At 44.6% G+C, this 27,937-nt stretch overlaps 5 protein-coding genes across 8 annotated transcripts in view; 1 reads left to right on the forward strand and 4 right to left on the reverse strand.

The window, feature by feature from the left end:
- LOC113207386 (trithorax group protein osa) overlaps positions 1 to 4,891 on the reverse strand; it is a gene marked incomplete in the record, with an annotated part of 93,466 nt that extends 88,575 nt beyond the window's left edge. The window contains 1 exon segment of the mRNA XM_052273404.1: positions 3,590 to 4,891. Coding sequence (XP_052129364.1) covers positions 3,590 to 4,441 — 852 coding nt within the window.
- Positions 4,892 to 5,345: 454 nt separating this feature from the next.
- On the forward strand, positions 5,346 to 7,365 carry LOC113212754 (protein jagunal). The gene is made up of 4 exons (XM_052273431.1): positions 5,346 to 5,576; positions 5,979 to 6,120; positions 6,224 to 6,439; positions 6,529 to 7,365. Exons 1-4 carry the CDS (start codon positions 5,488 to 5,490, stop codon positions 6,655 to 6,657), a joined length of 576 nt encoding a protein of 191 aa, XP_052129391.1. The 5' UTR covers positions 5,346 to 5,487; the 3' UTR covers positions 6,658 to 7,365.
- Positions 7,352 to 10,968, reverse strand: LOC113212753 (uncharacterized). 2 transcript variants are annotated; one of them, XM_026431569.2, is made up of 5 exons: positions 10,739 to 10,968; positions 10,446 to 10,519; positions 10,261 to 10,353; positions 10,098 to 10,182; positions 7,352 to 10,014 (listed from the first exon to the last, which is right to left on the reverse strand). In XM_026431569.2, exons 2-5 carry the CDS (start codon positions 10,491 to 10,493, stop codon positions 7,499 to 7,501), a joined length of 2,742 nt encoding a protein of 913 aa, XP_026287354.2. In that variant the 5' UTR covers positions 10,494 to 10,519; positions 10,739 to 10,968; the 3' UTR covers positions 7,352 to 7,498. The 2 variants fall into 2 exon arrangements, with proteins under 2 accessions (XP_026287354.2, XP_052129390.1); XM_052273430.1 differs by having other exon boundaries at positions 10,692 to 10,968.
- A 638-nt stretch (positions 10,969 to 11,606) lies between these two features.
- On the reverse strand, positions 11,607 to 22,741 carry LOC113212747 (SR-related and CTD-associated factor 4). 3 transcript variants are annotated; one of them, XM_052273426.1, is made up of 22 exons: positions 22,521 to 22,741; positions 21,665 to 21,793; positions 21,423 to 21,584; positions 21,091 to 21,310; positions 20,931 to 21,016; positions 20,753 to 20,857; positions 20,501 to 20,613; positions 20,239 to 20,383; positions 19,919 to 20,151; positions 19,623 to 19,817; positions 19,415 to 19,548; positions 19,093 to 19,301; positions 18,807 to 18,978; positions 18,477 to 18,704; positions 18,240 to 18,398; positions 17,821 to 17,964; positions 17,407 to 17,500; positions 16,762 to 17,319; positions 16,510 to 16,685; positions 15,611 to 16,423; positions 14,992 to 15,036; positions 11,607 to 14,667 (listed from the first exon to the last, which is right to left on the reverse strand). In XM_052273426.1, exons 1-22 carry the CDS (start codon positions 22,548 to 22,550, stop codon positions 13,475 to 13,477), a joined length of 5,343 nt encoding a protein of 1,780 aa, XP_052129386.1. In that variant the 5' UTR covers positions 22,551 to 22,741; the 3' UTR covers positions 11,607 to 13,474. The 3 variants fall into 3 exon arrangements, with proteins under 3 accessions (XP_052129386.1, XP_052129389.1, XP_052129388.1); XM_052273429.1 differs by lacking the exon at positions 17,821 to 17,964 and having other exon boundaries at positions 22,521 to 22,740; XM_052273428.1 differs by lacking the exon at positions 14,992 to 15,036 and having other exon boundaries at positions 22,521 to 22,740.
- A 351-nt stretch (positions 22,742 to 23,092) lies between these two features.
- LOC113212755 (uncharacterized) lies at positions 23,093 to 27,848 on the reverse strand. The gene is made up of 7 exons (XM_026431571.2): positions 27,440 to 27,848; positions 26,290 to 26,798; positions 25,241 to 25,703; positions 24,837 to 25,139; positions 23,835 to 23,976; positions 23,457 to 23,592; positions 23,093 to 23,353 (listed from the first exon to the last, which is right to left on the reverse strand). The coding sequence occupies exons 1-6, from the start codon at positions 27,607 to 27,609 to the stop codon at positions 23,458 to 23,460; spliced, it is 1,722 nt and encodes a 573-aa protein (XP_026287356.2). The 5' UTR covers positions 27,610 to 27,848; the 3' UTR covers positions 23,093 to 23,353; position 23,457.
- Between the last annotated feature and the right edge of the window lie 89 nt (positions 27,849 to 27,937).

Below are 27,937 nucleotides of genomic sequence, written 5' to 3' on the forward strand. Positions count from 1 at the left end.
GCAAGGGGGAGAGCGGCTTTGAGGAACTTTCAAACATGTATTCTCCTCAAGTTTTTCGTAATTTGTTTATTCATTTTCTTTTCATTGGCCTGCGGTTCTTTGAGCCGCGGGCTGTGCGTGCACCGTGCGTAGTCCCACGGGCTGCAGGGTGACTGGGCTGGCCCCAGGTGACGTATTCACGATAGCCACGCGTTCCCCCTTTCCTTTCACCCTCCCCTCCCCCCCTTCTCCCTCTCTCACCTTACTATAAACAAAACATGTCAGCAGCAAAGACAAGACGGAAAGGGGGGCGGAGTGGCCGGCCAAAGAGCAGGGGGTGGGGGGAGGGGGCGCTGACGGGGAAGCGCAGCGGCGGAGCAGAGTTGAGGGGGACAAAAAAATAAAAAGAGGGGAGAAAACGAGAAGGCAGCGGGTGCGTGACATCACATGCTGGCTGTAGGTCAGTTTTCCTCTTCCCCCAGAGATACGTCCGCTACGCCGCGCCACTCTACAGTTCATGAAACTCGGTGCGTCAAATAAAAAGTGCCCCCGCTCCTCTCCTCACCTCCCTGCAAGTCGACAGTGGACAGACGTCGACCCGTCGACCCCCCCCCCCCCCCCCCCCCCTGTTGGAATCCTTCCAAGATTCCTCAACATCATTCTTTTGACGCGACGGCACGACAACAACAACACAGACCACCTGTACCTCAGAGGATTTCCGAAACGAATTTCACTGAGTCAATCGCTCAAGTTTCTTACGAACACCTGTTCTTCATCACCCACGTACTAAGATTTTTGATCAGTCGTAATTCGAATAGATTCATCGTGTTATTTAGAGCCAGGTTTATAATACCAGAGAACGTAGTATTCCTATTTCCCACAAACCCTCTCGTATTTAAGGCTGATCTAGAGCCTTGAACGTTAAGGACCGAATCCCTCGTAATATAAAGAATTCGGGAACTAAAAAAGATGTGTAAATTCCAAAGAATAATGGCGTGTTCTTCCTTCTCTCCGTCAGCGGTGCACAACACATTTGCGGCGCCCACGCACACAACCTCAGGGGTGCCTCAGAGGTTGCCGGTCCTAGTGGGCGCGCCGGCTCTGGGTCCCGGCGGCGGACAGCGCCCCGCTGCGGCCGCCAGGCAGCCGCGCCCGACACGCCCGCGCGCCCGGCTGCCTACCGAGCGCGGCGTCCCGGCCCACCGGCTGGCTCCAAGGGGGGCAAACCAACTGCAACTGGACCAGCGACAAACCACACCGACATGGAACAGCTGAGCCACACCAATTACAGGATCGTCTGCGTCGCCTTGGAGCACCAGCAAGCCAGAGAAGAATGGGAGCGGAAGAAGAGAGTTTTGTGTGGACAACAAACGGTAATCCAATTTGCCTCCCGCGCAATGCCAGCAAAGAGGAGACTCTCGCTTTCATTCGCCGATCCTTGACAGACTGAGTCGTCCCGCCGCCGCCGCGCCGCCTCCTCCTCCTCCGCCACCGGCGTGGCGTGGCGTGGCGTGGCGTGGCGCGACGCTGCTGCACTTGCCATTCGCAGTTTACGACCAGGCGCCGGCCGGCCGCGCGGGCAACGGCCGGGGCTCTGTCAGACGAAAAAGGCGCCACGATTATTACGTAAGATTGACCCCGACAGGGAGGGGGGACACGGGGCTCGCGTCGCACGCTCTGTGGAAAGTAATTGCTCGTTTTACAGGGAAAATTTACACGAAAATTTTTGTTAAGTTACGATTTAAAATTTAAGAATTACAAAATTTTGTTGAAGCTACCAATTAATTGACTTCGAGCTCTTTGACAAGCAAAACCGATAACGATAGGAAATCATCGTTTGTAAATGTTACAAAATCTATTGTCAATTAATTTTAACAGTGCTTGCTTAAACCCTTCTATCTCACCAACAGACCGAACGAAAGGCGCAACATTTTGGTCCAGGGGGTTATTTAACAAAGCGGCATCAAAACGGTTCCAACAAACTACGAAATCAAAGTTTTTAGACGACTAGAAACCGAGAAAGTGTTTTTTGTCATCCTGCGATTTTTTTATATATTTTTTTACCAGGGTAGTTTCTATCATATGGCTTGCGTAAAATATGGCAATTATCATGGCTGAGTTAATTATTTTCCAAATAACTGGGCTTACCCTTCTCGCTCCTCCGTTTCCCTGATCTGCTATGGCCGAGGGATGGGGCGGGGGCGGGTTGCTTGTCAGACTGGGGCTTTACTTGAATCTCCCTCTCCCTCTCGTCAGACCGTCAGCCCCATGCTCCCGGGACCGGTGCGTTTGAACTGCAGCCAGTGCAGTTCACACAGGGAGAAGTGGAGCAGGGGCCCCTTGGAAGGCGCGGAAGGGGGGTGGAAAAGGGTGTATGGGGGCTGCCAAGGGATGGGCTGCAAGCTCTCTCTATGATGGATGGAGAACTAACCTTGCACAACATAAGGGCTCTTGTGTGAACGACACACCACAGACACCAGGGAATAATACAGAACAGACACAGCATCTCAAGGAATGCATGCTAGTGTTTTGCTACAGGTATATGACTCCAAAACATACTTTTCTAATTGTTTCCAAATGTAATATAATGACATTACAGTCATTCCTTCGATGAAAGGAAGATACTTCCAAGAGAACATTGGGCAATATCAATGGAGTTCAATGGGAGCACTGACTATACATTCATGCAGGTTTTCAATGCTTAAAATAAAACCTGAAATAAGCAAGGTCAGCAAACATCCAAAAAAGTAAGCAGTTTTTTTGCAGAGAACCTTACGTAAAAATTTACATAGATGGGATAAAATCTTGAACGAAGCATTGTCACCAAAGATCCCAAAAAGGAAGTAGTTTTTTTAAAAAGATGAAATTCTTGTGTGAAAAGATACAAATGGGTTAAGAGGTAGGACAGCTACAAGTTCAACATAGCTTCACAAACTGCAAACTACATAAATTGAGGATGCCCAGAAAACTTTTCTGGGAACATTCAGAAATTTACATGTACCAAATGGATTCTTAGTAACAATAGATAGGAAATTAGAAGGAACGATAATAGGATTGACTGCATTCTACTTAAACATAAGGGAAAAACAAATTACGTTCATTGAGAAAACCCATACTCAAGAAAATTGTAAGAAAAGTGTAAATGGCAATGAAATATTATCTACTACTGAAAATTAAGACTAGATATGATGTAAACATAAAAGTACTGTACCATACACATAACTGTTTACTACCGTGATAGAAAAATGAATGTCAACAAATGAATGAATTACCAAAACACACAGACAATGACAATTAAAGTACATGACAGTAAAAGTGATTTCTCAAAATAAATGTTACTCATTCTTAAATGGCAAGAAAATCTCAAAAGTTTGACAGAACTCATTCATAAGAAGATATTAAAACGGTTCCTATAGGGTTTAGTCCATATGCTTATTAATGTATAGACTTGTGAATGATGCCAAACCTTTGAGACTTTCAGTATGCGCCACATGAACGGAAACAATTGATAATGTGGTTGTATACAAATACCATCATATCCCCTGAATGACCCTTAACCTTAAAATTCTTCAAAACATTTTCCATGCAGAAAAATAATAAATATACTCACAGGACTCTGGTTGCGGTATCCAGGTGGTAGGTGCTGCCCTGGGTACGATGAAGGCCACTGGTTGTAACCGTAGCCAGCGGGGCCTTGTTCACCAGGCTTTTGCATGTTCATGTCACCGTAACTATTAGGATATCTATGCACTGGGTTGGACGCTTGCAAGAGCTGATTAAGTGTAGGAGTAGGTCCAGTAGGCTGGGAGATACTTTGCCCAGACAAAAACCTTTGCTGTTGTCCATGAGGAGAGAAAGGTGTACCAGGGCTGTTGGAGTTGGCCCCACCACTGGGCGGCCGAGGAGGAATCATAGGTCCAGCGGCCTGAGGTTTCCCAGGGAAGTGGTGCCGCATCCCCGGTGGTGCGTAGGGGTGGTGAAGGTCCGAATTGTTGCTGCCAGGATGCTGGTCCAGGTGCGGGTAGCCGCCCCTGCTGCCCGGGTACCCCGCGCCCGCGCCGCCGTACCCCGGGGCGGCGGCAGCAGCATTGTCAGGCAGCTTGCCGTAGCTCGGATCACCGCCGGGGGGATCCGAGTTGGGGGGAAAAGGTTTGCCCGAGCCGTCCGAGTTTATTTTCGCACTGTCTACGTCGCCACTGTTCCCGCCCTGGTCACTGTTTACGTTGCCCGGAGGTCCTGCGCCCGACTCCTGTCGGTACTGACTCATCTCCAAGCCTGGGATAAGGCTGCTCTTGTGGCCGACGGGCAGCTTGGCCTTGCCGCTCACATTGTCGCGTCCGCCGTTCTTCTCCGTGCCATTCTGTAAGCCGGGGCCGGCCACGTCCTGAGGCTGCTCCGGCTGCTGCGCTTGCTCGCGAATCACCTCCTTGTGCTGGTGGTGTTCGGCTTGCGTTGCAGCCATGTTAGGCGAAACCTCTCCGACTGCCAACACCCCGCCGAGCAGCCAAACACAGCCAGTTTAACTTGCTTTGCGCTCCAAATCCTCCGGGAACTTGTACATCCAACATTATAGCACGCGCGCCGCGATCCGCATCACTAAGATAACGCACAGTCTTCAGTTAAATACATTAAAACTACGAAATAAAACTCTCACTTCACAACATTCACCATCATTTCGCATTGTAGGCCTACACTTCGGTAGCGCGAAAGGAGGTTAGGGGTAAAAAGATATATTCATCCGCAGCAATATGAAAAAAAATTCTTGGAATGTAGGCTGCATTTGCCGTCTTTATGAATAAAAACCAACACCTTGCGCTGTAGACGATTTTTAAAAGTCGTTTGCCTGTTTTAATAAAAGTTTGTTGATGTTCCACATAAATATATACATCCAGAACAGACCTACTTTCTTGGGAATTAAACGCGAATACGGGGCGGAAGGACTTTCGTGGCGTTTGTAACTTCTCCGGTGCCTTCGGGCAGAGAAGCGTTCCGAACGCGTTTGAACAAAGTACCCAGTTTCTGCGGCAAAAATACACAAAATATTTTTAAAATTTTATTAAGAATGGTTTTAATAAATTGGATCATTTTCTTCAAAGTTATTGTCTGTAAATCGGTCACAACAAAATTTAAGGTTTGCCCAGAGCAAAGTGATCCATCTCTGCCAGGACACCGGTAACTTGTGCGGTTGTCAAGCTGTATGTGTTTTCCGAGCGAAAGGCTTGAATGCTAAAGAAATATATTTTTCATGTTTCAACTCAGTATTTTTATGAATTATAAAAATCACACGTCCTAATTCCGAAAATAAATGACACTGTTACTTGTGTGTATTTAGGAACGAACCTAAAGGTCCGCGTAGCGTCTGCTACTGCTGACCGTCTGCTTGTGTGGAAGGCCGCGACGTGCTACGAGGCCCGAGTACTTTTAACCGCTGTCGGAGTGCCATTTAACTTTGATTTTGTTAAATGTTTATCTGAATTGAGGGTTTAGTTTTAATTTTTCATTCAAACAATGGCATCGAAAGGTGGGCCCATGGTAATGGGCACGGATGGTACAGACTTTGCTCATCGACAAAGAGTAGCAACACATTATTTGCTAAGGCAAGTTTTCTGCTAGCAGAATTGGCTTCCTCAAGTCTTAGATACCCATTTGATCTCTTTCTCTAAATTATTGTTATTGAGTCCATTGGTGTGATCTACCTGTGATCTTTCAAATCACCGCATCCTTAAGTCGTCAAGCATACTTTGCTATCACATATATAAGGTTATGATGTAGTTTGTCTGTTCCATATGTACTTTCTTAAAAACTCATTTTTTTGATTCTTGAGGAGGTATTTACTCAAATAAACTTTAGCATTATGCTACCTTCCATAATTTTTCAAAATCATTTTCAACTGTTTTAAAACCTGGTGGTGTATCTATTTCATTTTTTTTTTGTAACTTTGTAAATGCATAACATTAACTATTTTTTATTTTTGTTACCCCTTTATTCATTTTCCTCAGTGCCCAGAGTAAATCCCGTTTGAAATACTGCATATTCTTCCATTACCTACTATTTTTCGCAATGCTAGCCAAGCTGTCAGCTGACATCCTAGACAGAATTGATGTTTTTATCCTTGAGATAGAAGAATTGCAAATTCCACAGGTATTTAAGTCTCTCCTGAACTTACATTGTGCACAGAGTGTGGTATGTTTTCTAATAACTCAATATCAAAACGGTTGACTGTATGGTAAATCTTACTTTTCAGCCTTTATGGTGGGAATACCTGTGGTGTGTCAGCTTATTGCTGTCTTTTATTGGACTCTCTGCAGCACGAAAGAATAGAATCAGTTTGATGAAACGTTACATGCTTGGCATCATTATATTTGGCATTGGTCCTGTACTTTATGCTGCTGGTTATTATTTCAAAGAAGCCTGGCAGTATGTTCGCACAGGTGACACGGAAGACCTCCATCTTTGGCAGGTATGTTTTCCCTCGTCTTTTTAAATGGCAACAAAACAATAAGTGTGATAGTTAACTTAAAATACTAGCCACACAACCTTCTTTTCCAGGGATATCCTTATGCCTTGCTATGGTTTGCTTTCATCATTCTTGCCCTCCAAGTTCACTTTTTTTCATTATATTTTGCCTGGAGTTCAATCCAAGCATGGAAAGCAAGAGGTGCAGCTAAAAGCAAATAAGATGAAATACTGTACAATATATTTTTGAAAATGATCTTAAAGAAATTGGTACAAACATACATTTTAATCAATACTGACACAACATCCTCAAGGGAACAAGTGCTCAAATCCAACAAATCTGTCTTATATCGGGATTATCTTTCTTAAGACCTCCCACTTCTTCCAATTGACCTATCACTTCCATTTGTAAAAAGAAAAGCAAAAGCAAATTTTGCATTTGAACAATTTAAACCAAGATGTGTTTTAATGGTCACATCTTTAATGTATTGAACAAATTTTGTGACTCAACAATTTAATTTCCACTCAGTCATTGCAGTTGTGGGTCTTGCCACTCTCACCTAATCCTACTAGAGCTGAGGTAATTATTTGAGTAGTTTTAAATATCTCATTGGTGACTTTTGATAACACAATGTGTGACGTGACGTCTCTAAGACTGCTACTTCATAGAAGTTTGACTGAAAAATTTAATTGATTTCAACTTGTTATTGTTGAGATATATATTTGTTAAGTATACTAGTGAAGCAAATGATATAGAAGTGAAACCTATAGAAATAGGCTTAATGTCACCTTGACAGCCTTTGTTATTATATTATTACATTTTTGTTTAAATGACTTACATACAACTCAACAACAACCATGTTTGAAGTCTGTAAATTGCATCCATGACTCATTAAAAATAAAAATAAAATATCTCTTGATAGTCTTAAATATGTATTTCCTTTTCTGTTAAAATAAAATAAGGGAAAAAATACAATTTTCAAAACACATTCTAAGAAAACAATGTATTCTAAAAATCAAAGATCACAATAAATCACATGTTGCTCTAATGAGTGTGACTAAGCTAGACATCTACTTTTTTCTCTATTTTTGGTTGTTCTGACATTTTAATCTCTCTTCGAACAGAATTCAAAAGATTTAGTACCCGCGGCTCTGATTCAATTTTTCCCTCCTTCAATGAAGGCTTTCTATTTCCAATAGGCTTAAATTTAGAACCAGAAAAACACTTCAATTCATCATCATCTTCTTCAATAGTAATACCATGTAGCTGCAAGGGACGATCAATCATCATACCAAAAGATTTGTCATTTGCACCTGGATTTCTCACTTGTTTCACAGTGATGCTAGAACTACAGGTTTGGTCGATACCTTCTGAAAATTGAGAGTAAGTACTTGTTTCACAATGTGAATTAGAAACATAACTTTCTACATCACAGTATTCATTGCTAACAATAACAGCTTCAGGCGTAGTAAGGTCAATTTCTTTTAAGTCCTGTAAAGGAACATCATAAGTTTCTTGCACAGCATTGTCATTGAACACACAGTCATCACTATTCAAAACACTTTCTTCAAAATCAGGAATAAAATTAGTTTTACGATTGAAGTCTTCAACATTTTGAGTCATCCCGACAGGCCCAGTGGCAGAGCATAACTGGCTTTCACAAGGAGTAGCAGAGGGAATAACATTGTTTTGGGGGACAAACTCCTTGGTGTCCAACATGGTTTCTGTAACACTAGTAACAAAAGCTCTCTCAGTACTTGAATCAGCTGAACTGCTGCTGCTACAAAATGTTTGCTTGTTTTCACTTGAGGCGATGTTTTGAAGACAGGAGGCTTCCACATTAAGAGTTGAATTTTCAAAGAGAAATGGAATGTTCTCCTCTCTTATAGACTGCAACATATCCAGTGTTATATCACTGTCAGCAGGGACTGTAGCAACAAGTATTGGAACAGCCTGGTGGTCTTCACTAGTCACTTCTGTAGGTGTTTCATGAAAATCCAGTTTTCTTGCAGTTTTTTGAACAAAACATTTATTTTTGCCGGATGAGGGCACAGGTAAAAATAATACTTTATCTAAAGAATGAGAATCCCTATTTGACTTTCTAATGTCCTCCTCAATTAGAGACGTGAGTGATAGATCAGGCAATGCTAAATCAATGCACTGATCATCATTATTTGCTGGTGAAAGTTGGATTTGTTCTTGATCACAATCACAAATATGTTCATACACCAGTGTGTTTCCAGTCAGACATTGAGATAGTGAAGACCACAGGCTAAGAGGCAAGGACGATCCACATTTGTTGGTTAAAACCACAGTACTGTGACTGATCTCATTCTCAACTTGTGAGGCAGAAGACAGAGATTCTGAGATAGGATTTTCAAATCTTTCAATGTTTTGATGATGTAAAGATTGGCTTACGGATTCTTTTCCTGTATCATTTTTATCTCCAATGATTGAAGGGTTTTTACTTATTGGAGACAACGCATTCTTGAGGAGGTGTTTAGCGAGCGGAGAACTCATCAGTGATGCTTCTTGCACTGCCGCACAACTTTCTTCATCACTCTCACCATCAGCAGCAGCCTCTACATCGCTGCTCTCACAAATGCTTTGTTTGAAAGGTTCCATGTTGTGTTCAAATTCCATACAATTCTCAGAAGCCTTGTTTTTGATAACATGAGTATCATTGAGGTTTTCTGAGGTGTTCAAAGGATCACCTCTCATCTCACTTAACTGCTCAAAATTACAAGGTTCTGATGTATGCAATTCTCTGGCATTCTCTTCATAAGCCTCCATTTCTGAAGTTTTGCTTAAGTTTTTAGATTTTTTGACAATTTCTTCCTGAGACTTTTCATTAAGGCATCCTATTATAGCAGGTGGTATCTCACTTTCAGGATCAAGCTCTGCCACGCTTGGAGTCACGAAGTAGCCATTTTCTTGATCAAGTTTTTCTTTGTTAAGTTTTAATTCCATTTTGCTTGTAGTTTCGTATGGTGTAAAAGCAATTGACTCAATGATTTTGTCTTTACCGTCTTCATTTGTATTATTCTGTTGTATTTGGTCAGTCAGGTCCACATCAAGTTTTAACTGTTCAACTGAATGAACATTTTCATGACCCCTAATTAATTGAGATTGACATAATTTACTCTCATTTTTATTGGCTGTGTCTTGAGAAATTTCACCAGTATACTCGTCTAATCTTAGCTCCTGATTGTCTTCACTAGAGCCTAAACCAGCTACACCTGAGGGTCTTAGATGTTTCTCATTTATTTGATCGGGAAGGAAAAAGTCATCGAATGAAAATGGTAGATTATGAGGCTGTAACTTCTCATTTTGTGCTTTTTCTAAGGCAGCGTCTAATTCATTGAGTGCTTCACTTTCCCAATCATATGAAGAATCTTGATTAGAAGGGTTTAATTCCTTCTGACTGCCAGACTTCTGATGTGTGAAATCAGCACAATTTTCTGAAGTTTCATCATCACTCCCATCTTCTAATTTACTTACTTTCAGGTCCATTTGTTCTATCCACAATGGTAATTTTGCCAAATCATCATCTTCATTGTTAATATTAGTTTTCCATTCTGTGTAGCAAGGGAAAAGAAAAATTTCAAAATTTCCAGATTTGTCTACGACTTAAAACAGCATTCAAGAAACAATTCCTTACCAAGTGGACTTTTAAGCATATCCCTATAAGATCTGTGAAAAAATTCGATGTCATCTAAATCCAGCTGTTGGAGGGGTATTGCGCACTAGAAATAAAGATATGCAAGTTGAAATTATTGCGAGACATACTTCATTTGCATGACAATAACATCAATATTGCTCACTTTAAAACACATGCGGAAAGCTTCGGTAGAATTGATTTGTTTAATTTCCATATCATTATGACAGAACTTGCATTTCTTCGGGACAAGTGCATGCTGAAAAGAGAACAAATTTTATCAAACATTTGATAATTAAATTGCACCAGTAAGATTTAACAACATTCAAAATAGAGATTGCTTAAACTCACCCTAGGAGTTGAATAAGTAGGTTTATAGTGCAGGTCTACTGAATCCATTGTTATTGCTTGTGATAAGGCAAGCCCTAAAACACAAATATAGCAGATTTGGAACTAGATGCAATGGAAACCAATAGGTTATGGTGATGGGAAAAAAATATCAGAAAGTCTTGCAGTGTCATTTTAAGTGTCAGGCTGAAACGTCTTTTAATTAAAATCCGGGCCAAATGCGACTCAAAATATAGAAGATATGCACACATTGGCTAAACGAATGAAAACGTTAGACCAAACCAAATGTGACTCACGGCAAATACGTCGCTTATTGGCTCCCTTGTATGAACACGACAATCACTCACTACATCGCCAAAGTGAGGAAACTTAACAAGTTAAAAAGAGGATGAAAAGACTTTTTCTTTCACCAGTTAACATTCCACAACATTTGTGTTTATGATATAATCATGAAGTGATACAAAAACAACGCAGACGATGCACACACGCGCACACCACCACGGGCGCATGCGCGTTAGCATATAGTCGGCGCAGCATTACTTTGGTCTTCGGGTCCAATAAGCCGCAGTGGCGGTGCCGTGGGCCCCGAAGACCAAAGTAATGCTGGACCAACTATATGCTCATTGTCGCACCGGCGCTGATATATGAACGTTTCGGAAGATTGTACCAAAATGACTAAAATCAGATGTGGCACTCGTGGCACTTCCCTACCGAACCAGACCAATTACCAATTCAAATCCATCATTTTAGTAAAAAATTCATCGTAACTCCGCATGGCGAGAGCAACAATGGATGAAATGGGGTAGGAGAACTGGAGTGTCTTGAAATATTTTAAGCATTTTAATTGGAAGTTTCAGTAAATTGCTTCACATGCATTTTATCAGATCAAACAGAATCAAATATGCAGGAACTCTTTAGTAATGATAAAGAGGGGCAAAAAGGGTGAGGGTTGAGCTACTGAGACACCAAAGCAGACCAAAATGGGCAAGTCGATGGAGATTTTAAGGGGTTGTATCAGGGTTAAACATTGAAAAATGAAATAGGGACACCCATGCTTGCCGCGTGCTAAGGATGAGTTGGCTGTAAAACAACTATGGAAAAAAACACAAACCTATCTGCATTCTATAAAGAACAGAAGGCATTTGGAAAAGGTGGAAACAGTAATTAATTCCTCAGTACTTTATTACTATAGAGCATATTACCAAATTGTTAATGACACACAAGAAACATTAAGAAAATTGCAAATGTAGAACTTCCCACCCAATAATAAATCGACATTCCTAAATGTACTCACATTTAATGAAAATTATCTGTTTTAAACTGTGATTTAACGAATATGTACAACTTGTAAGCCCTTCCAAATGAGACAGGTAACTGCTCAACATTTCTACATCTTAACAACTAAATTATAATATGTATTTTAAGGGCTCAAAATTAACAGAAATATGCCAAAGTGACACTTTTACCTCTTACGTGCAGTGTGGAACTGCATTTAGAAATTAACTTCAAAAGTTACTATCTCCTCATATGAACAAAGAAATGTAGAAAATGAAAACATAACATGATATTGCTTTAAATTTTCTATGAAGGACGAAGAGAGTAGTGCATTAATGTAATACATACAAGACCATGGAAAGAAAGCAAACCCTCCTTTCTCTAGTTGACGGGAAAGAAAAAGGTAACATTACATGGATTGGAAGAAACCCTCTGAAGTGATTCATGCCTACAATACCAGCAACCTGCAATGCTCAAGGTAACAAACAAATGAAGAAAAAAAACAATTGACAATACCTTGCACTTGTCACTCCATTTGAGTGCAAGCGCGAGTCATCCAACGTGGAGGCTGCCCTGTCGTGCAGCGCCCGCATGCGCTGCTGCTCCGTGAACACAGGAACACAGGAGAAACCTTACTTAATAAAACCAACTCTTAGGCTGTACAAAAATATATAAATTTTATTTAGCACGAATGAACACAACGTATGATCATCAGAAAAGGTACCCAGCTAGTTCCTAAAGAATCAAAATTGCAACATGATGTAAAATTAACCGTACAAAACATTTTTTAAAATAAAACTGAGTTAAAAGATGTAGTAATAGAAAGCTCTGTACAAAAATCACCTTTCATTTTTTTAAAAATCAAGTATAAATGACTAAGCTGAACATTGTCTTTGGTAACTAATCAAGTTTAGGTCCTGTGTTCACTTTCATTCGACAGCATAGCACACACCAGAGCTGAAAAACTTCACTCGCAGGCCTGGAGTCCCAAACCATATCACAACCATTACATAATTTGCATTCCCACATCAAAAAAGAAAAAAAAGTCACATAAATAATGCTAGAATAAAATTTTTCGTATAATTGGAAAGAACAATGAAAACATTCATCCAGTCTTGGAAGTAAAACACTGCACTGGAGTAGATTACTAAAGAAAACCTACCACAGACTTACAGAAAGATGTCAACGTACTTCTCAACCTGCTCAACAAGGCGGACTTCAATTCCAACATCAAAACATAACAGGAGAGTTTACAATTGAAATCAAAACATATTTCAAGTGAAATTACACTTGAGACTTTGCCAATATTCCTGATACCTACATTATTTAAATCAAAAACAAGTCATGAATTAATAAAAATTTAAAGTCCCAAATGTCTGGCAACTGTGTTCGACTGGGGAGAAAATCTGATTAACTATACAAAGCAAGGAAAGACATGCATTCCTTTTTTTTTACTTTAACTATCTAAATAAACACTGTACAAACACTTCTGCCTTAGAAATTCATTAGGAGTATTGATGTCATTTTTCTTATGTTGTTTTAACTGAATATCACAGAGAGTGATGTGAGACAAATGCATGACAAAGAAATGATTAACATATGAACACCAGTAAAAAGTAATGGAAGTCTTTGCAAATAATTAAATGAAAGAAGATCATGATGATAAACAATCAATACCAGAAAATATTGCACTGTAATTCTTAGAACATTTGATATAAGCAGAAAGTTTTAATTTAATTTAAGTTGTTGAAATAGTATTATACAACATTTTCCACCTCATCTGAAACATTTACCTGAGGATTAATTTGCTCTCCAGATATAGTTGTAGAATCATTCTCATTCAAACCATCGGATACTGGGCCATTAGCCCCTAATTGAGCAACATCAGCAGTGTCTTGATGGTTACCTTCAAACCTATCCACTGATTCTGGTACCAATTTGTTCCCATTATCAAAAGAGTCATAAGATTCTGCTTCTCTAGGTGGAGCAGTCTCATTCATATCAGTATTAAAGTCCCCCCTCGGTGGAGATTCTACAAATGTCCTTTCATGTGCAGCCGCTAAGGATGAACCTTCTCTAGGTTCATAGTCGTGTTGCACAGTTTCCTCCTGCTGTGATGAGGGATGCTGCACTGTCTCTGAAAACTCAACAGGAAATGTGTTGTTTCCAGCCAAGTCAGAGTCATTAGTATTATGTTGGCTAGGTTGCCAATCATCATTTCGCCTAGGTTCACTTTCACTTTGAGATGGAGCAGGCTCATCTCGCGACTCGGCTAGAGTTTCATGGTGAGTTTCAGATTGGGCTTCAGGTTGAGTTTCTGGACGAGCTTCCGGGTGAGCTTCAGGGTGAGCTTCTGGACGAGCTTCGGGGGGACCTTCTGGACGAGATTCCGGGTGAGCTTCTGGACGAGCTTCCGGGTGAGCTTCCGTACGAGCTTCAGGGCGAGCTTCATGGTCTGCGTCAGTTGGGGGACCAGCCTCCAGGTCTTGTTGTGTGGCACCGGGACCACTGTCCTGGGAAGGCGAAGAGTTCGCCCACCGGGATCGACGTCCCCGTTCTCCTCTGTCTCTACCCCTGTCTCTGTCTCTCTCTCTGTCTCTATCTCTCTCCCGTTCCCTTTCCCGCTCCCTATCCCTATCCCTGGATCTAGGTCGGCCCCCGAGAGCCATCTCCCTTTCGCGGGCACGCTCCATTTCCATCTCCAGTTCCATGTCTGGTCCGGGCCCAGGTCCCATGAAGGGCCCGTCATCCATGTCCATGCCCATCATGCCCCGCCACGCGCCGCCCGGCCCCGGCGGGCCCAGGGGAGGTCCTCGAGGATGCCGGCGGTCCATGTCGTCGAAGGGCATGCCTCCGGGGCCGAAGAACGCGTCGGGCGGCCCGTCCAGCATGGGGCCGTCAAAGCCCATGGGGAAGCCGCGAGGTGGGCCTTGGCCGTCTCGCCACAAACCTGCCAACAGAACAGCGAGCTTAGAGGGACGTTCACCTATTAATGTCACGGCAACCATGGAAAACTGACACACAATTATGAAAATTAAAAAAAATAGTCAAATTAAATTCAAGAATGAATGTCTGCTGACAATAACAAAACCGATCAACTAGGTTGGGTAGGGCAGGCGTGAGCGTGAGCTGGGGTCTACATACTGTGCTAGAAAAACTGACAGAGATTGCTAACAGCCAAGTGGTGAGGAGTTAAATTGTGAAAGCCAAAAAAAATTAGCTGGTAGTTCTTATTCACTGGTCTTTGCTTCCCATGGGCTGGAGAAGGACTCACCAGGATGAGGGCCTCGAGGCCGAACGCGAAACATGAAATCAGGCCCTGTGAATAGGAGGATCCAATTCACTATGAGAACTACTCTTTAAAACCATTATCACTAAGCATTGAAACATTTCTATTACTTCCTAAAAATAATATAAAAAGTGGCAAGAATAGGCTTTTGAGTGATTGGACAGACATCTTTGCTAACATTTACTGTTACGATGGAAGTTTAAAAGGGTCTACTCAGATAATGCGTTTTCGGGAAGAGATGGGAGAGCAAACTTGCTGCACACTGGTTACACAGGCGTTCATATCAGTGTTTTGATTGGGCGGGTACAACCTAAACTTTTCGGCCATACCTGCCCAATTGAAAACACTACCAATTCATGTGGGCCCCACCAAAAAGAGATACTTCGAAACCAGAAACCGACATGCCTTTGTTCGTCTGCCTCCAACCACCACAAAAGCCGTATTGTTGCTACAGAAAAAGTGAGAGATTGTCCGTAAAAAAAAACATAGTAAATAATAAAGTGAAAGAAGGGAAAAGGCATAATTGATATAGCGTTGTAGTCAGACAGCAGTAAAGCCCTACCCTACCCCTAGCCTACAGCCCTGGTCGGGGGCGGGCGCTCACCTCCTCGGCCCATCATTGGGCGCGGCCCCCGGGGCCCCATCATGCCCCTGGGAGGGAAGAAGTCGGGCGGCATGTGGTCGAAGTCGTCTGGGTGCGGTGGGCCGTGCGGCGGGCCGTGTGGCGGTCCGTGCATGTCCATGGGGTCGAACATGTGCGGGTGCGGCCGGCCGTGCGGGTCCATCATCCTGCCGCGCGGGTCGAAGTCCATGTCGTCGGGGTGCATCATGTCGAACTCGTCCGGCATGGGGCCGTGGGGACCTCTGGGCGGCAGCAGCGGCCCGTCGCGCGGGTCGAAGTCCGGGCGCGGGGGCATCCTTGGACCGCGGAAGTCATCCGGCATCATCGGATCGAAACCGTCAAAGTCCGGCCCGTCAGGTCCGAAGTCTGGGAGCGGGCCCCTCCCGAAGGCCTCGCGGCCGCGAAGGAACTCTTCGCGCTCCAGCGGATGCATCATGTCAGGATGCGGGGGACCACCAAGTGGGCCGTGGGGGCCTCGAGGGACGAAGCCGTCAGGCAGAGGTCCACGTCCACGGAAGCCGTCCGGAGGGAGGCCCGGGCCAGGGGGCTCGCCGAGCAGGCCGAGACCCACGGGAGGCCCGCCAGGTCCACCACCTGGGGGCCCGCCTGGCGGCCCACTCATGGGACCTCCCATGGGCCCCCCAGGTGGCCCAACAGGGGGTCCGGCTGACGGTCCACCCGGGACCGGACCTAGGATGCCGGGAGCCACACCTGACGGTCCTGGTTGAGGACCAGGAGGGCCACCAGGAAGACCGGGACCGCCTGGAGGACCTCTGAGACCAAACATCGGCCCACCTAGAGGATCAAACAAAGTTATCGAATAATTCAATGCAACTAGGAAACAAAATTATGTGTTTCTTCAAATAATTAACAAAACCAACCTGGCGGTATACTCCTATTCGGGAAGGCTCCGTCTGCTTGAGGACCTTTGCCATCTGGCGGCGCGAGCTTGGGCATGTCCAGGAGAGATGGGGGTTTGTCGTCATCATGCTTCTTGCCATCGTCACCATCCTTGTCGTTGTTTCTGCGATTAGATTGTCGTCCAAACGTAGAGCTCCTAATCCACAATAAAAAAGTATTAAGGTTTCAAATACGTCAAATGGAAATTTAGAGCTAATTTTTTAAGTACAGACCTTAAGTCCGAGTTTGAGGGCACGTCCATGTTTGCAAGACTGAGTAGCCTGTCTGCCAAACTGAGCTTAGGCGCTTCTTTGTCGCCATCCTCCTTGCCCTCTTGGTTCTGGTTCTCCCACGGTTTGGATGGTCCACCATCCCTGTCATCACGATCCTTGTCGCGACTCCTGCCCCGATCCCGATCCCTGTCACGGTCTCTCCTATCCCGGTCACCCCACCGGTCTCTTCCTCGGCGGTCCCTGTCCCGGTCTCGGTCACGGTCTCTGTCTCCTCGACGGCGGTCCTTGTCTCCGCCGCGGTCCCGGTCGCGATCTCGATCACCGCGATCCCGCTCCCGGCTAGATCGGTCCCGGTCCCTGCGCCCGTCGCGGTCTCTTCCTCTGTCCCGATCGTCTGCGTCTTCGTTGTTGGCCATTCCTTGTGGAGGTGGGAAAGGCGGAGGCTGGCTGAAGTTGCCCGGGAGGTTGGGTGGCGGTTGCATGAAGGAAGGCTGAAGGTGAAGCGGCAGGTGCGAAAAGGACGGGCCACCCAGGGAAGCCAATAGCTGGTCGCTCAGACTAAAAAAGAAAAGAAAAACATCACATAAAAACGAAAAATAGATATTTAAAAATTAGTTAAACTGAAAGATAACTCGCATTTCATACCTAGCGTTTTCAGATTTGTCAGGTTTTGGATCGTCATCCTGATCCACGTCCATGTTTTCATCATCTTGGTGGTTAGCAGATGAATGCATAGGCGCTGCAGAAAATAAAATAACATTGATTTATAATTATTTCTAAATTTTGAAATAGGTAAAAACAATACAAACATCATAAATGAACAACACAAAACAAGAGAAATAGCAAATAACAAAGAAAGTTTGACACATGGTTTTGCAGGAGGATATTAGGCTTATCCCACAAATTAAGCAATGATAGGAACACCAAGCACCCAAATTTCACAAAATACACTTGGGCAAACAGAGGTAACAGATTCTAGGAGTTTGCCAAGAACATGTATTAATAGAATAACACAATATACAAGGAGCTTTCCAGGAACATGAAGACCTGATAGCTCACCATTAGGTGTGTGTTGAGGCACACGAGTTGGAGCACCAAATGGTTTACTTGGACCCTCTGTGGTAGGTGGAGGCACTCCCACAGGTGGTACCACTTTACCAGCAGGGGAAGGAGAGTTAGCAAGACCCAATCCCATAATACCAGCTGCACATTATGGAAAAGTCACCAAATCTGTTAGTTTACCCTCAGGTAACAAAGAATGAGGTTTTAAAGACAATAGTGAAAAAGAATTAGATATGAAAATGACAGCCCACACAGAAAGACTTGGTTTACCCGATTAAAATCATTGGGTTGCAGTCACAGTGAGTGTTTGAAGATGCCTTAATGTATATTTTCATTATATCAACCTGCAGTTCCCAGCCCTACTACAATGTTGCTGGCAGTTAGTAAATTCTAGATAAGAAAAGGGAGTTACTTACGAGCACTGGAGAATGGAACATTGACACCTTGTTGAAGCATTTGTTGGGCCATCATTTGGGCACCAGGTGGTACAAGCATGCCCTGCATGCCAGGTGGTGGTACACCCATTGAAGGCATTATACCATGACCCATAGCCATACTCATGGGTGTAATTAGTCCTACACAAACAAACAAAATAAGATTAAAGTCATCTTCGCAGCAAAATTACTCAAGCAGACACAAGTAACTTTGCTTACGGGGCATATTGTGAATACTAAATGGTTGCACCATTCCTATTCCCCCAGGAACAGGAATTCCTCCAACATTTGGAGCATTGCCTAAGACTGGCAACTCAGTACGTGATGGGGGTGGCTGTGATGTATCAACACGAACTGGTGGCTGAACTTCTGGTAAGGGAGCAAAGCCTGGGGGTGCTGTGGGAGTAGCTGCAGCTTCCTCACCTGGTGGCTTCCCAGATGACCCAGCTAAAATATGGGTCATAGTTTAAAATACCAGATTACAAATGTTGGACCAAAATGCACATGAAAATGAATTTATAGAAACAAATCATATGGGGTGGAACATACGTTTTAACCAGTCAGGCAAGGTCTCTTCGTCAATCATGCCTCCTTCTTCTAAAGCCTCAAGGTTTACACCTGAAGTCAACTTGGTCCAAGCAATGTATGAAACGCCCAAATCAACTTCCCAATAATCTTTCCATTCTTTTCCTTTAACTCCTCTTCCTGGAGCCCAAGCCAGCTGTAACATTAAAGAGGAATAAAGTGCATAAGAAAGACATCGGTTGAAAAGTTGAAGTCTTGAATACTTGATTAAAATGTAATAAATTTTAGGATAATAGATGAGATAACTCACAGTGATAGCTTTCCCTTGAAGTTTGAAATTTTTTAATTTGTTCAGTGCTCTGTATGCGTCTTGACGCCGGTTCATACAAATAAAAGCACATCCTCTAGGTGGAATAAGATCAATTGACACAATATCACCATACTCTCCGAATGTGTCCGATAGCTCTTCTTGATGCACGAGTTTTGATAAATGACCGACCCACAGTGTGGTACTACAAACTGCAAGCACAGAAAACAACATTGTAAAATCAACATTCGAATAAAGCCATGAGATAACTGCAAATAACTGTGCTAAGGATTAAACTTGTTCCTATAATAAATTCTATATTTACCTGCCAAGTGATCTTTCTTAATGGGAGGCAAACCCTTCTTTCTCCTTTCACGCTCTTTTTCCCTCTGCTTCTCCTTATCAGCCTCCCTTTCTTTTTCTTTCTCTTTCTCCTTTTCTCTATCACGGTCTCGTGATCTGTAGTATTGGATCAAAGTCAATGAAAAATCCAACGAACTAATTTACATTGTAATATTTGGAAGTCAACCCACCGTCTTCTACGTGATCTCGAACCAGAACGGCTAGATGATCTTGACCTAGAGCGCCTACCACGGCGTCTTTCTCTAGATCTTGATCTACTTCGTCCTCTTCTTCTTTTACTTTTAGGTGACAAGCTACGAGATCTACTTCTTTCTAAATTGATTATTTCAACAGAGCTTCCAGTATCTTGGCTACCACTTGGTCTTCTAGAGGAGAAAACAACAATGTTCAGTAACAAAAAGTAACAGAAAGGTGTTGCTCGTGTACCGAGAGCATCAGGTAATAGAAAAGGAAATGGGCAACTTACACAGATGATCTATCTTCATTGATAAATTCTATTTCAGAGTCAGCCTGTTCCCCTTCCTCCAATGGGCTACGATCCCGTTTCAATGAATTAGGCATGTAGCCAGGAGGAGGTTGAGACATATCGGGTACAGGAAAGGCATATGCTGCCTTACTTTGGTCAAAAAGACTGTTTGTTGGAGGTGGTTGTTTCATGTCAGGCAACTTGAGGTCACACTCAGCAGCAAAAGGCAATTTCTGAATCAAAAATAATTTTAGTGACATTCTAAATTTTGAATTTTTGCACCATATAAGATAATTTTAAGATAGAAAAATTAAACTTACAGGAACAGTTTGGGCTAGATGTTTATCAAATTCTTCCTCTTGTTGTTTCATTTCTTGCAGTTTTCGCCTCTTTTCCTCCTCTTGTTGTTGCTGCATTTGTTGGAAATTTTGGAGCTGACGTAAAATTTCAGGATTTGCCAGAATTCTAGAAAATAAAATGAATACAAATTAGTGGATTTATTCTGAAAATATTCTAGAAGTAAAATATGCTATGGACAAAAGACACAAATGCAGATTTTAAATTTTTGTTGGAAGAACTTACGAGTCTAATGTCAACTGAGAGCCTGTAGGTTTGGGAGATGGTGCAATAACTACATCATTGTCATCTTCTTCTTCACCATAGTCGAAGTCCAACAGCTTCCGGTCAAACTTTACCTGCATCCAACAGAGTATTTATCAGAACTTGTTAAGATGAAATTTTGACTCATGACGCACCAAATGCAGATGTATGACAATGGCACAATGGAACACAACATGAGACAATAGCATGTAAAACTCTAACTACGCTTCACACCTGATCAGCTTTAGTTGAATCTTGTTGCTGTTTATTCATATTAATTAAGTTTTGAAGTTGTTGCAACTGTTGAAGAAGGTTCTCTGAATTGGATGGAACAGGGGTCTGAAAAGAAGTAAAATTTGAAGTAAAAATGAATGAACCTTAGACATGAAGAGAGGAAATGAATACTACTTACAGGTGTGCTTTTAGAGGCTTCTAAACTTGAAGCTTGAGCCAGCCAGTGAGGAGTAACACTCTCAGGTTTGTTATTCGGCTTGGAAACTGATACAAAAACCAAATGAGTTACAGGGAGTACACTTTTAAATGGAGGGACCAAATATGAACAGAGGGCATACCTTTGGTTGGAGTTGAAGCTAACCCATTACTGGTAGAAGACATATTGGTTGTAGAGGCGGTGGCAGCAGCGGCTGCAGCAGCAGCTGCTGCAATAGCTTGGATTGCTGGATCTTTGTGAATTGCATGATTAGGGTCCGCCAGGTCAAACAATGGTTGAATTACTTCGGGAACAAACACTTGATTTTTTTGCCATAAATTGAGCACTCTGATTACTTTGCTCTGGAACAAGAAAGACACGTAAAACAAAGGTAGAAAAGAGAAAAAGAAAGAAAGAAAGGAAGAAAGACAACAGCTCAAAAGTAAGTAAGAAAACTTTAGCGTGATAGTTCACCTTATCATCAGGATTACAGCGGAAAAGATATATGAAAGTGGTCTGCATATTCTTGGAAAATCTAGGAGCAAAAACATCCTTTTCCGATCCAAACTGATGGCGGGACTGTCTCACAATGGAATCAATTACATACAGCCCAGGAACTTTATATTCAGGTTTGCACTGTAATTAAAAAAAGAACAACCTTTAGACACTGGAAAAAACAATGGTATAAGACAGAATTAAAGTTGATTGATACATACCTTTTGTATAAACTTCTCTACACTCTGCACTACATGTTTGTAAAATTTAATGGCCTTGATAGCTGTTCTTGTAATTGTTGTCATTTTGGCCTTAGATATCGGAGGCTTGACCTCATATAATGAGGACAGCTGAAACAAGCAAAACCCAAACATTAAGATGAGATATTAACATAATTAATTAATTGCATGTTTTTATACAGCATATGAGTAAAGCAAGAAAACTTCCAATAAGAATAACAAATTTGATATCTCTGGGGGATTTGAACTTAATAATTTGATACAATACAATTTAAACAAATTTTACTGATTCAACAACTCTAAAAATAGCTTGAATAGTTTACTTATCAGAATAGAAAGCAAGCTCTTGAAGTAAGAAAATACGTAGAAAAAGTGATAACAATTAGTCATCATTCCAAGAAAATATTTGTGGTAAGAACAAACTTGTGTCCATAACCAAAATTTGGTTTTCTGGTATGACACCATCAGTCATCCGGGATAACCTCTAAAAGTAAGGTACCACATAAAGGTTTTTAAGATTTTAAAGGAAAAAGTAAATGATAAAATTTTGAAGTAAACAAGTAAAAATTCGTAAAAGAGGATTCTTTTCGGTCTTTTCTTTCGAAAGTGTTTGACTTTTTAACGGTGCCGGATGACAAATAGGCCAAGTAAATGTTGCGTTTGCAACGTAGAAAGAAGGCAAAAATGGGAAAGGATGTTTCGCCGGTACAATTTATTGAAGGAGGATAAGTTAGAGAAAATCTGGAAAGCAGTCACATCGTAATAACATGACAACTTTCATACAGCCGATAGCAATAACATGAGTAGCATCATTTGAAAATTGCGAAGGTTTACGCACCTCCTTATTAAATTCCTTTACGGCGTCCATTGTTGAAAGACCGGAGATATAATTAATTTAAGAAACAAATCTTAACACCGCCAAAGTTCTTCCGCAGTCCACATTCATTATTAATCACAATTAACTAAATAAACTAACTACATAATCGCCATGCATCAAAAAATCCAAACTCGAGGAAAAGATGGCTGCCTCTCTCTCTCTCTTCCTCCCCCTCCCCTCCCATGATGCCGCGGTTGGCGGTTTTCTTCTTCTTCCTTGTCGCACCTTTTTTTAACAAGAAAAGGCTGCGGGTGGCACGGCGCGGAATTTGAAAAGAAGATCATTACGATCTTGAAAAAGAGAGAAAGACGTAACTTATTGATCTTTGAGTGAGGGGAAGCCACCTCTTGGGAAGAGAAATGTGATGCTCGTACTTAGGGGTTGTGATATTTAGAATTGCCATTTAAATATTTTAATAATTTAGTGTTTGAAAGGTGCAAGGAATAATTTCTGTGTTTCACAGATACTCCTGCAAGTCTCAGATTAAGTTTCATGTGAGTGGAAAACAAGGGATACCCATTAAAACTACTGTATAAAATACATAACTGCAACTTTCTTTATTCATATCTACTGAGTACAAAGCCATAAAATTCACATGACATTTTAACTGTCAACAAAACACAAGTATCACGTTAGCCTCAGAACAACAGAAAATAAACACAAAATGTAAAAGGAAACATTGATAAATACTATGTGTCACAGGCTGGCATGTCTAATGCAAAAGTGGAAAATAGGATGGTTGTGACAAATTGAAATCAGAACTTGACAATAGTCTGAAAACAAGGACCAAGTACCTGAAACAAAAGCACAGAAAATTAACTTTTAAGAAAGCTCCGATAAAATGATCCAGATTGAAAAGGAAAAGAAAAACAAAACCAAAAATACAAGATTACACACCTCACTTGTCCTTGTCAAGATCATTGACACGTTGCTTGTGGCGAGCAATGGCCTCTTGGTGGCGCTTGATCTGCTCCTCATGGAAACCAATCTCATCAGCCAGGTCAGACTTAAGTTTTTTCAACTGTTCTTTTTGCTGAAAAACGAGCGCATAATTAGCAACATATGTACAACTGAAAGTCATCAGCTTATGCAAAGCAAAAATAGTGACCACTTCAGACATTTGCTATTTGAACACTGTATGTTAATGCAGTCCATCAAAAGTGACAGCATTAGAATGGAAAGTATATCATTCCACTTTCATAAATGTGTGATAAAAGCAGTCAACAAATCTGGAAACCTGGGTAAGGGGGTAAAGGCCCCTTTAAACTGTCTTACCTGCTTGTAGAAATATTCGTCTTCAAAGGCAGCCTCTCGCTTGCCCATTGATCCACCAGCTTCCCTAATGGAGCCACCGCTGCCACCACCCTTACCAGCTCCGCTACCAGGTTCACCCAGTCCACCGGCAAATCGTACTTGGCTAGAAGAGAGGGACACAATTTTTAAATTAAAAAACAATGTCCCCCATCAGGACTTAAAACTTAAACAAACACTAAAAAACAGTAACATCCTAAGTCTGTAAGTTTAAATAAGACACAAGACACCAAAATGTTGCATCAACTGATCTTACTTGTCCAAGTCATTTTCATTAAACATTATCGAGCCTTAACCTATATATCTGAGAAGCGTATAAGTTGCACCTTGTTGTGAATGGTCGTCACGAGTGAAACCGAAACTGAACAGTCAATGGTGTTCTCGGCGCACTAAATAGATCACGTCGATCGGAATTTTGGCACCAGTGACTGACATTCTCGAGGACCGTAACCTATACGACCTTCAATACCTGACCACCGATGATATTTTAAAACCGTACAGCAGCGAAGAATCATACTGATAAATCTGGCAGGTGATAAGAGCGTTAATTTAAGAATTACCTCATAACAGGTACATTGGAAATAAGCCGGGTTGACAGGATTTTCCTGAGAGCCGACATTATTGGTTTCGTGCGATAAGATGACAGCAGTCAAACTTGCTAGACTGACTACAGAACCCGACTACCGAAATCAGCAGAAGACCCGACCCGCCCCCCTCAACCCGAGCCGACCCGAGCCGAGCCGAGCCGCCGAGCACTAGCGCACCGAGATCACGCAAAACCGGAAACAAGTAAAATGAGATGAGAAATTCACACGGGCTCTTCTGGCAGGTGTGTCCATAGATGGAAACTTCCCTCTTGCTTAGCTCATCTGCTCCCCCCCCCCTCTCCTGTTCAGTTTGCGGTGGGAGTTGAACGTGAACTATGAGTTGCACGAATTACAAGAACTAATGGCGACAGTTACTCACTCCAGGTCGTGCCCCGCAGAGCCGTTGACGCCGCGGGGGTGGCTCGGGTCCGCCGGGTCGCCGCCCCCGCTGCTGTTGTCCGTGCTCGCCTCGTCCCCCACCGAGGCGACGCTGCTGGGGACGCTGGCGTCGGCGACGTTGTCGGGGTCAGGGTCAGGATCCTCGCCAGCGTCGCTCTTGGCAGTCGTGAGGAGGTGGCCGTGGTGTGGCAGCGGCGACCCCCGGGACTGCTTCGTGGTCGCGTCCGTCTCACCCCCCACGTCGCGCTCCCTCGAGCCCGCGCCCCCTGCCCGCTCACACGTCCTGGTGGCGCCACAGCATGGGGCATTGTATTATTTTGGAACAAGGAAAGGCGTCGACTCATCGACTAAATACAAACTTCACTACGAGCAAGAGCAACTCACCTGCACGTGAGCTCGCCGGCGCCGACCCTCTCGTCCCGCAGGGCGATTCTTCTTCGGACCTCCGCCGTCTCCTTCTCCACTCGCAAGAGAGCCATCTTTGCGGCGTGCTCCTCCTCGAGCATCTCCAGCCGCCGCCGGCTCTCCAGCCGCCTGCCCTCCAGGGCGGAGGCGGTGTGGTTGTTGGCCTGCTGCTGCGGCGTCCCGGACCGCGCGGCCCGGGCCATGGGCGTCGCCGCAGACCGGGCGCCGCCGGCGCTGCCGTGCGCCGACAGGCCGTGGTGGTCGCCGCGGTGCTGCTGCAGCTGCTGCTGCTGCATCGGCGGCGCGGGGGAGTCCCAGGTGTGGTTGGTCTGATGGTTGTTTCTGGCGGGCAGATGCTCGGCTTGGCGGTCCAGGAACCGCCTCTTGTTGGGGCCGCTGCCGCCCGCCAAGTTCACGGCCGTAATGGATAGTCCGGAGGGAACTGCAAACGTGAAGGAGCGTCTGTAGAGTGGCTTCAACTTCAACTTCAACGAGGGTTTTAACGACTGCTTGTTCATAGCGAACTGGAGCTCTATTAAGTCTATTTTGCTGACAGAGGAAGGAGAATATAGTGGAAGCGGGTAGAGCGCGCCTGGGCGGGCGGGTTTGCCTACTCACAGGCGACAATGGTCCCTCACGGGCAAACAGAGCAGTCAAACCATGGAGACATAAGGGTTCATCCAGAAAGAACGTCCGTCATTGGCCATTACAAACCTGGCAAGTTCAGCCCTTGCAAGCTCTCATGGCGCCTGGTAGGCAGACAACATCTTGCCTGCGACGCATACGTGTGCGGCGGGGTGGCCTACCCTGAATCTTACAGGCGCCAAGCTACAGTATTTTGCCGAATGAATCTGAGGAAAACGGACGTACTTTCTGGATGATCCCTAATGGTCGAACCCTCCCGCACCGGCGCGTGCGCCCAAACCCGCTAGCTGCTCGATCAATCGGGAACCCGCTTCTCTCCCTCCTCTGTCAACCAAACGATACTTTACGGCGGCGCTGCCCGCCCCCAGTAGTTGCCTCCATACCCATCGATGTGTCCAAGTCAGGTACGTCGTTGAGCTCCACCTTGGGCCTGAGCATGCTCATGAGCCCGGCGCCGTCCTCCACGGCAGCATCCTGGTGGTCCATGTGCTGGTCCACGTGGTGTCGGAGATTATCGACCAGCCGTTCGAAGCGCTCGCCATCGTCCGGCTCCGTTTTGATATCTCCTTTCTCCATGAGCCTGTCGTGGTGCTGGACTCTGCTGTCGGTGTAGTCCAGCATGTCGTCTGCGTCCTCCTCCTCGTCGTCCATGGTTATGGGACTGCCGACGTCATCCCCTATCCCGTGACCCTGCTGGTAGTCGTCGACCTTCCTGGCGCTCTCCAGGGTCTTCCACACGTCCTCGGAGAGCGCGGAGGGCCAGCGCTGGCCGGCCACTTCGGCGCCGTAGTTCCGCACTCGCTCGGCGAACTCCATCATCTCGGTGCGGGCCTGGCCCTTCATGCGGCGCCACTGCTCCCGCACCCGGTGCGCGTCGCGGTCGTTCCCGAACCTGCCGGACAGAGAGTGCTAGATGAGACATTTATTTGAAAACAACTTATTATTGAAGCCGGTTTCGGGGCGTTTGCAAGGTCGGATCATGTCCAAGCGACCAAAATTGCTCAAAATGGACCCTAGTACAACTGTACAAAATTTGGTAGATGAGTCATTGAGTGCAGTATTAGGGCTTTGCATGCAGGTTGCAGCACAGGATGCGCTCATATGCCGTTGCTCACAGGATGGTCGCCCAGCCCCGTTGGAACGCGCTGCCTCTGGACGCCGTGGTCAGTGAGGATGGGCAGACCCGCCCGCACTCCTGCATGCGGGCTAGCATGCCCCTTTGCTCCAGCGAGGCTGGGCGACCACCCTGCACACGACCCCTCTCCCCTCGCCCCGTGGTATCGACGGGCGCGAGGCGCACTGCACCAGACTCCCCCGGACTCCCCGCTCTGGAGGCCCGTCTCAAATCGAAAAGACGCGCGCTCCAGTCGCTTTTCTCCGGGGAGATTCGGCCCGGACCCAGCCGAGCCGAAATCCGAATCAAATGCCGAAGTTGCCGCGTTGGCCCGGCCGCCGAAGGGACCAGCCGGCCGCCGGGCCGCGGCGCTTCTGTCTCTCTCGCTCCCATCTCATCCATCCCCACCACGTACTCACCTCGCCGCGAACGCCGCGTGGATATCCTGCCAGGCCATGCCTTTCATCGCGCTGGAGGCCGAGTCGATGCGCTTGTTCTCCAGTACGTCGAGGCGTGACTTGACCAGCTGAAGGAGGTACATCTTCTCCTCCAGCGACCAGTTCTGCGTGCGCTCCCTCTTGCGGTACATGGTGGTGCGGCCGCTGTCGTCATGAAGGTGGACACCACGCCGCTCTCCGGGGTCTCTGCGCGGGGGAGACTTAACCCACCTTACACACGCTCCGATCAGTCAGCTGTAACTGCAGCGTTTATCTTAACGTCGCGGCACGGTGGCGTGACAAGAGATACCCGGGTGTTAGCCGCGACCAGCAGATCGCCGGCTTAGAAACGGTGCGAAAGCACTCCGCCCGCTGCGCCGGTCGCATCATGGGCCAGCGTGCGACTGGGGAGCGCGGCGGCGGCGGACCAACAGCCTAACCGTGACTAACTTCGTGGAGCTTTAGTCGGAAGATAAACGG

Source organism: Frankliniella occidentalis, unplaced genomic scaffold (genome assembly GCF_000697945.3).
Source record: "Frankliniella occidentalis isolate FOCC.00 unplaced genomic scaffold, Focc_3.1 Scaffold270, whole genome shotgun sequence".
NCBI lineage: Eukaryota > Metazoa > Arthropoda > Insecta > Thysanoptera > Thripidae > Frankliniella > Frankliniella occidentalis.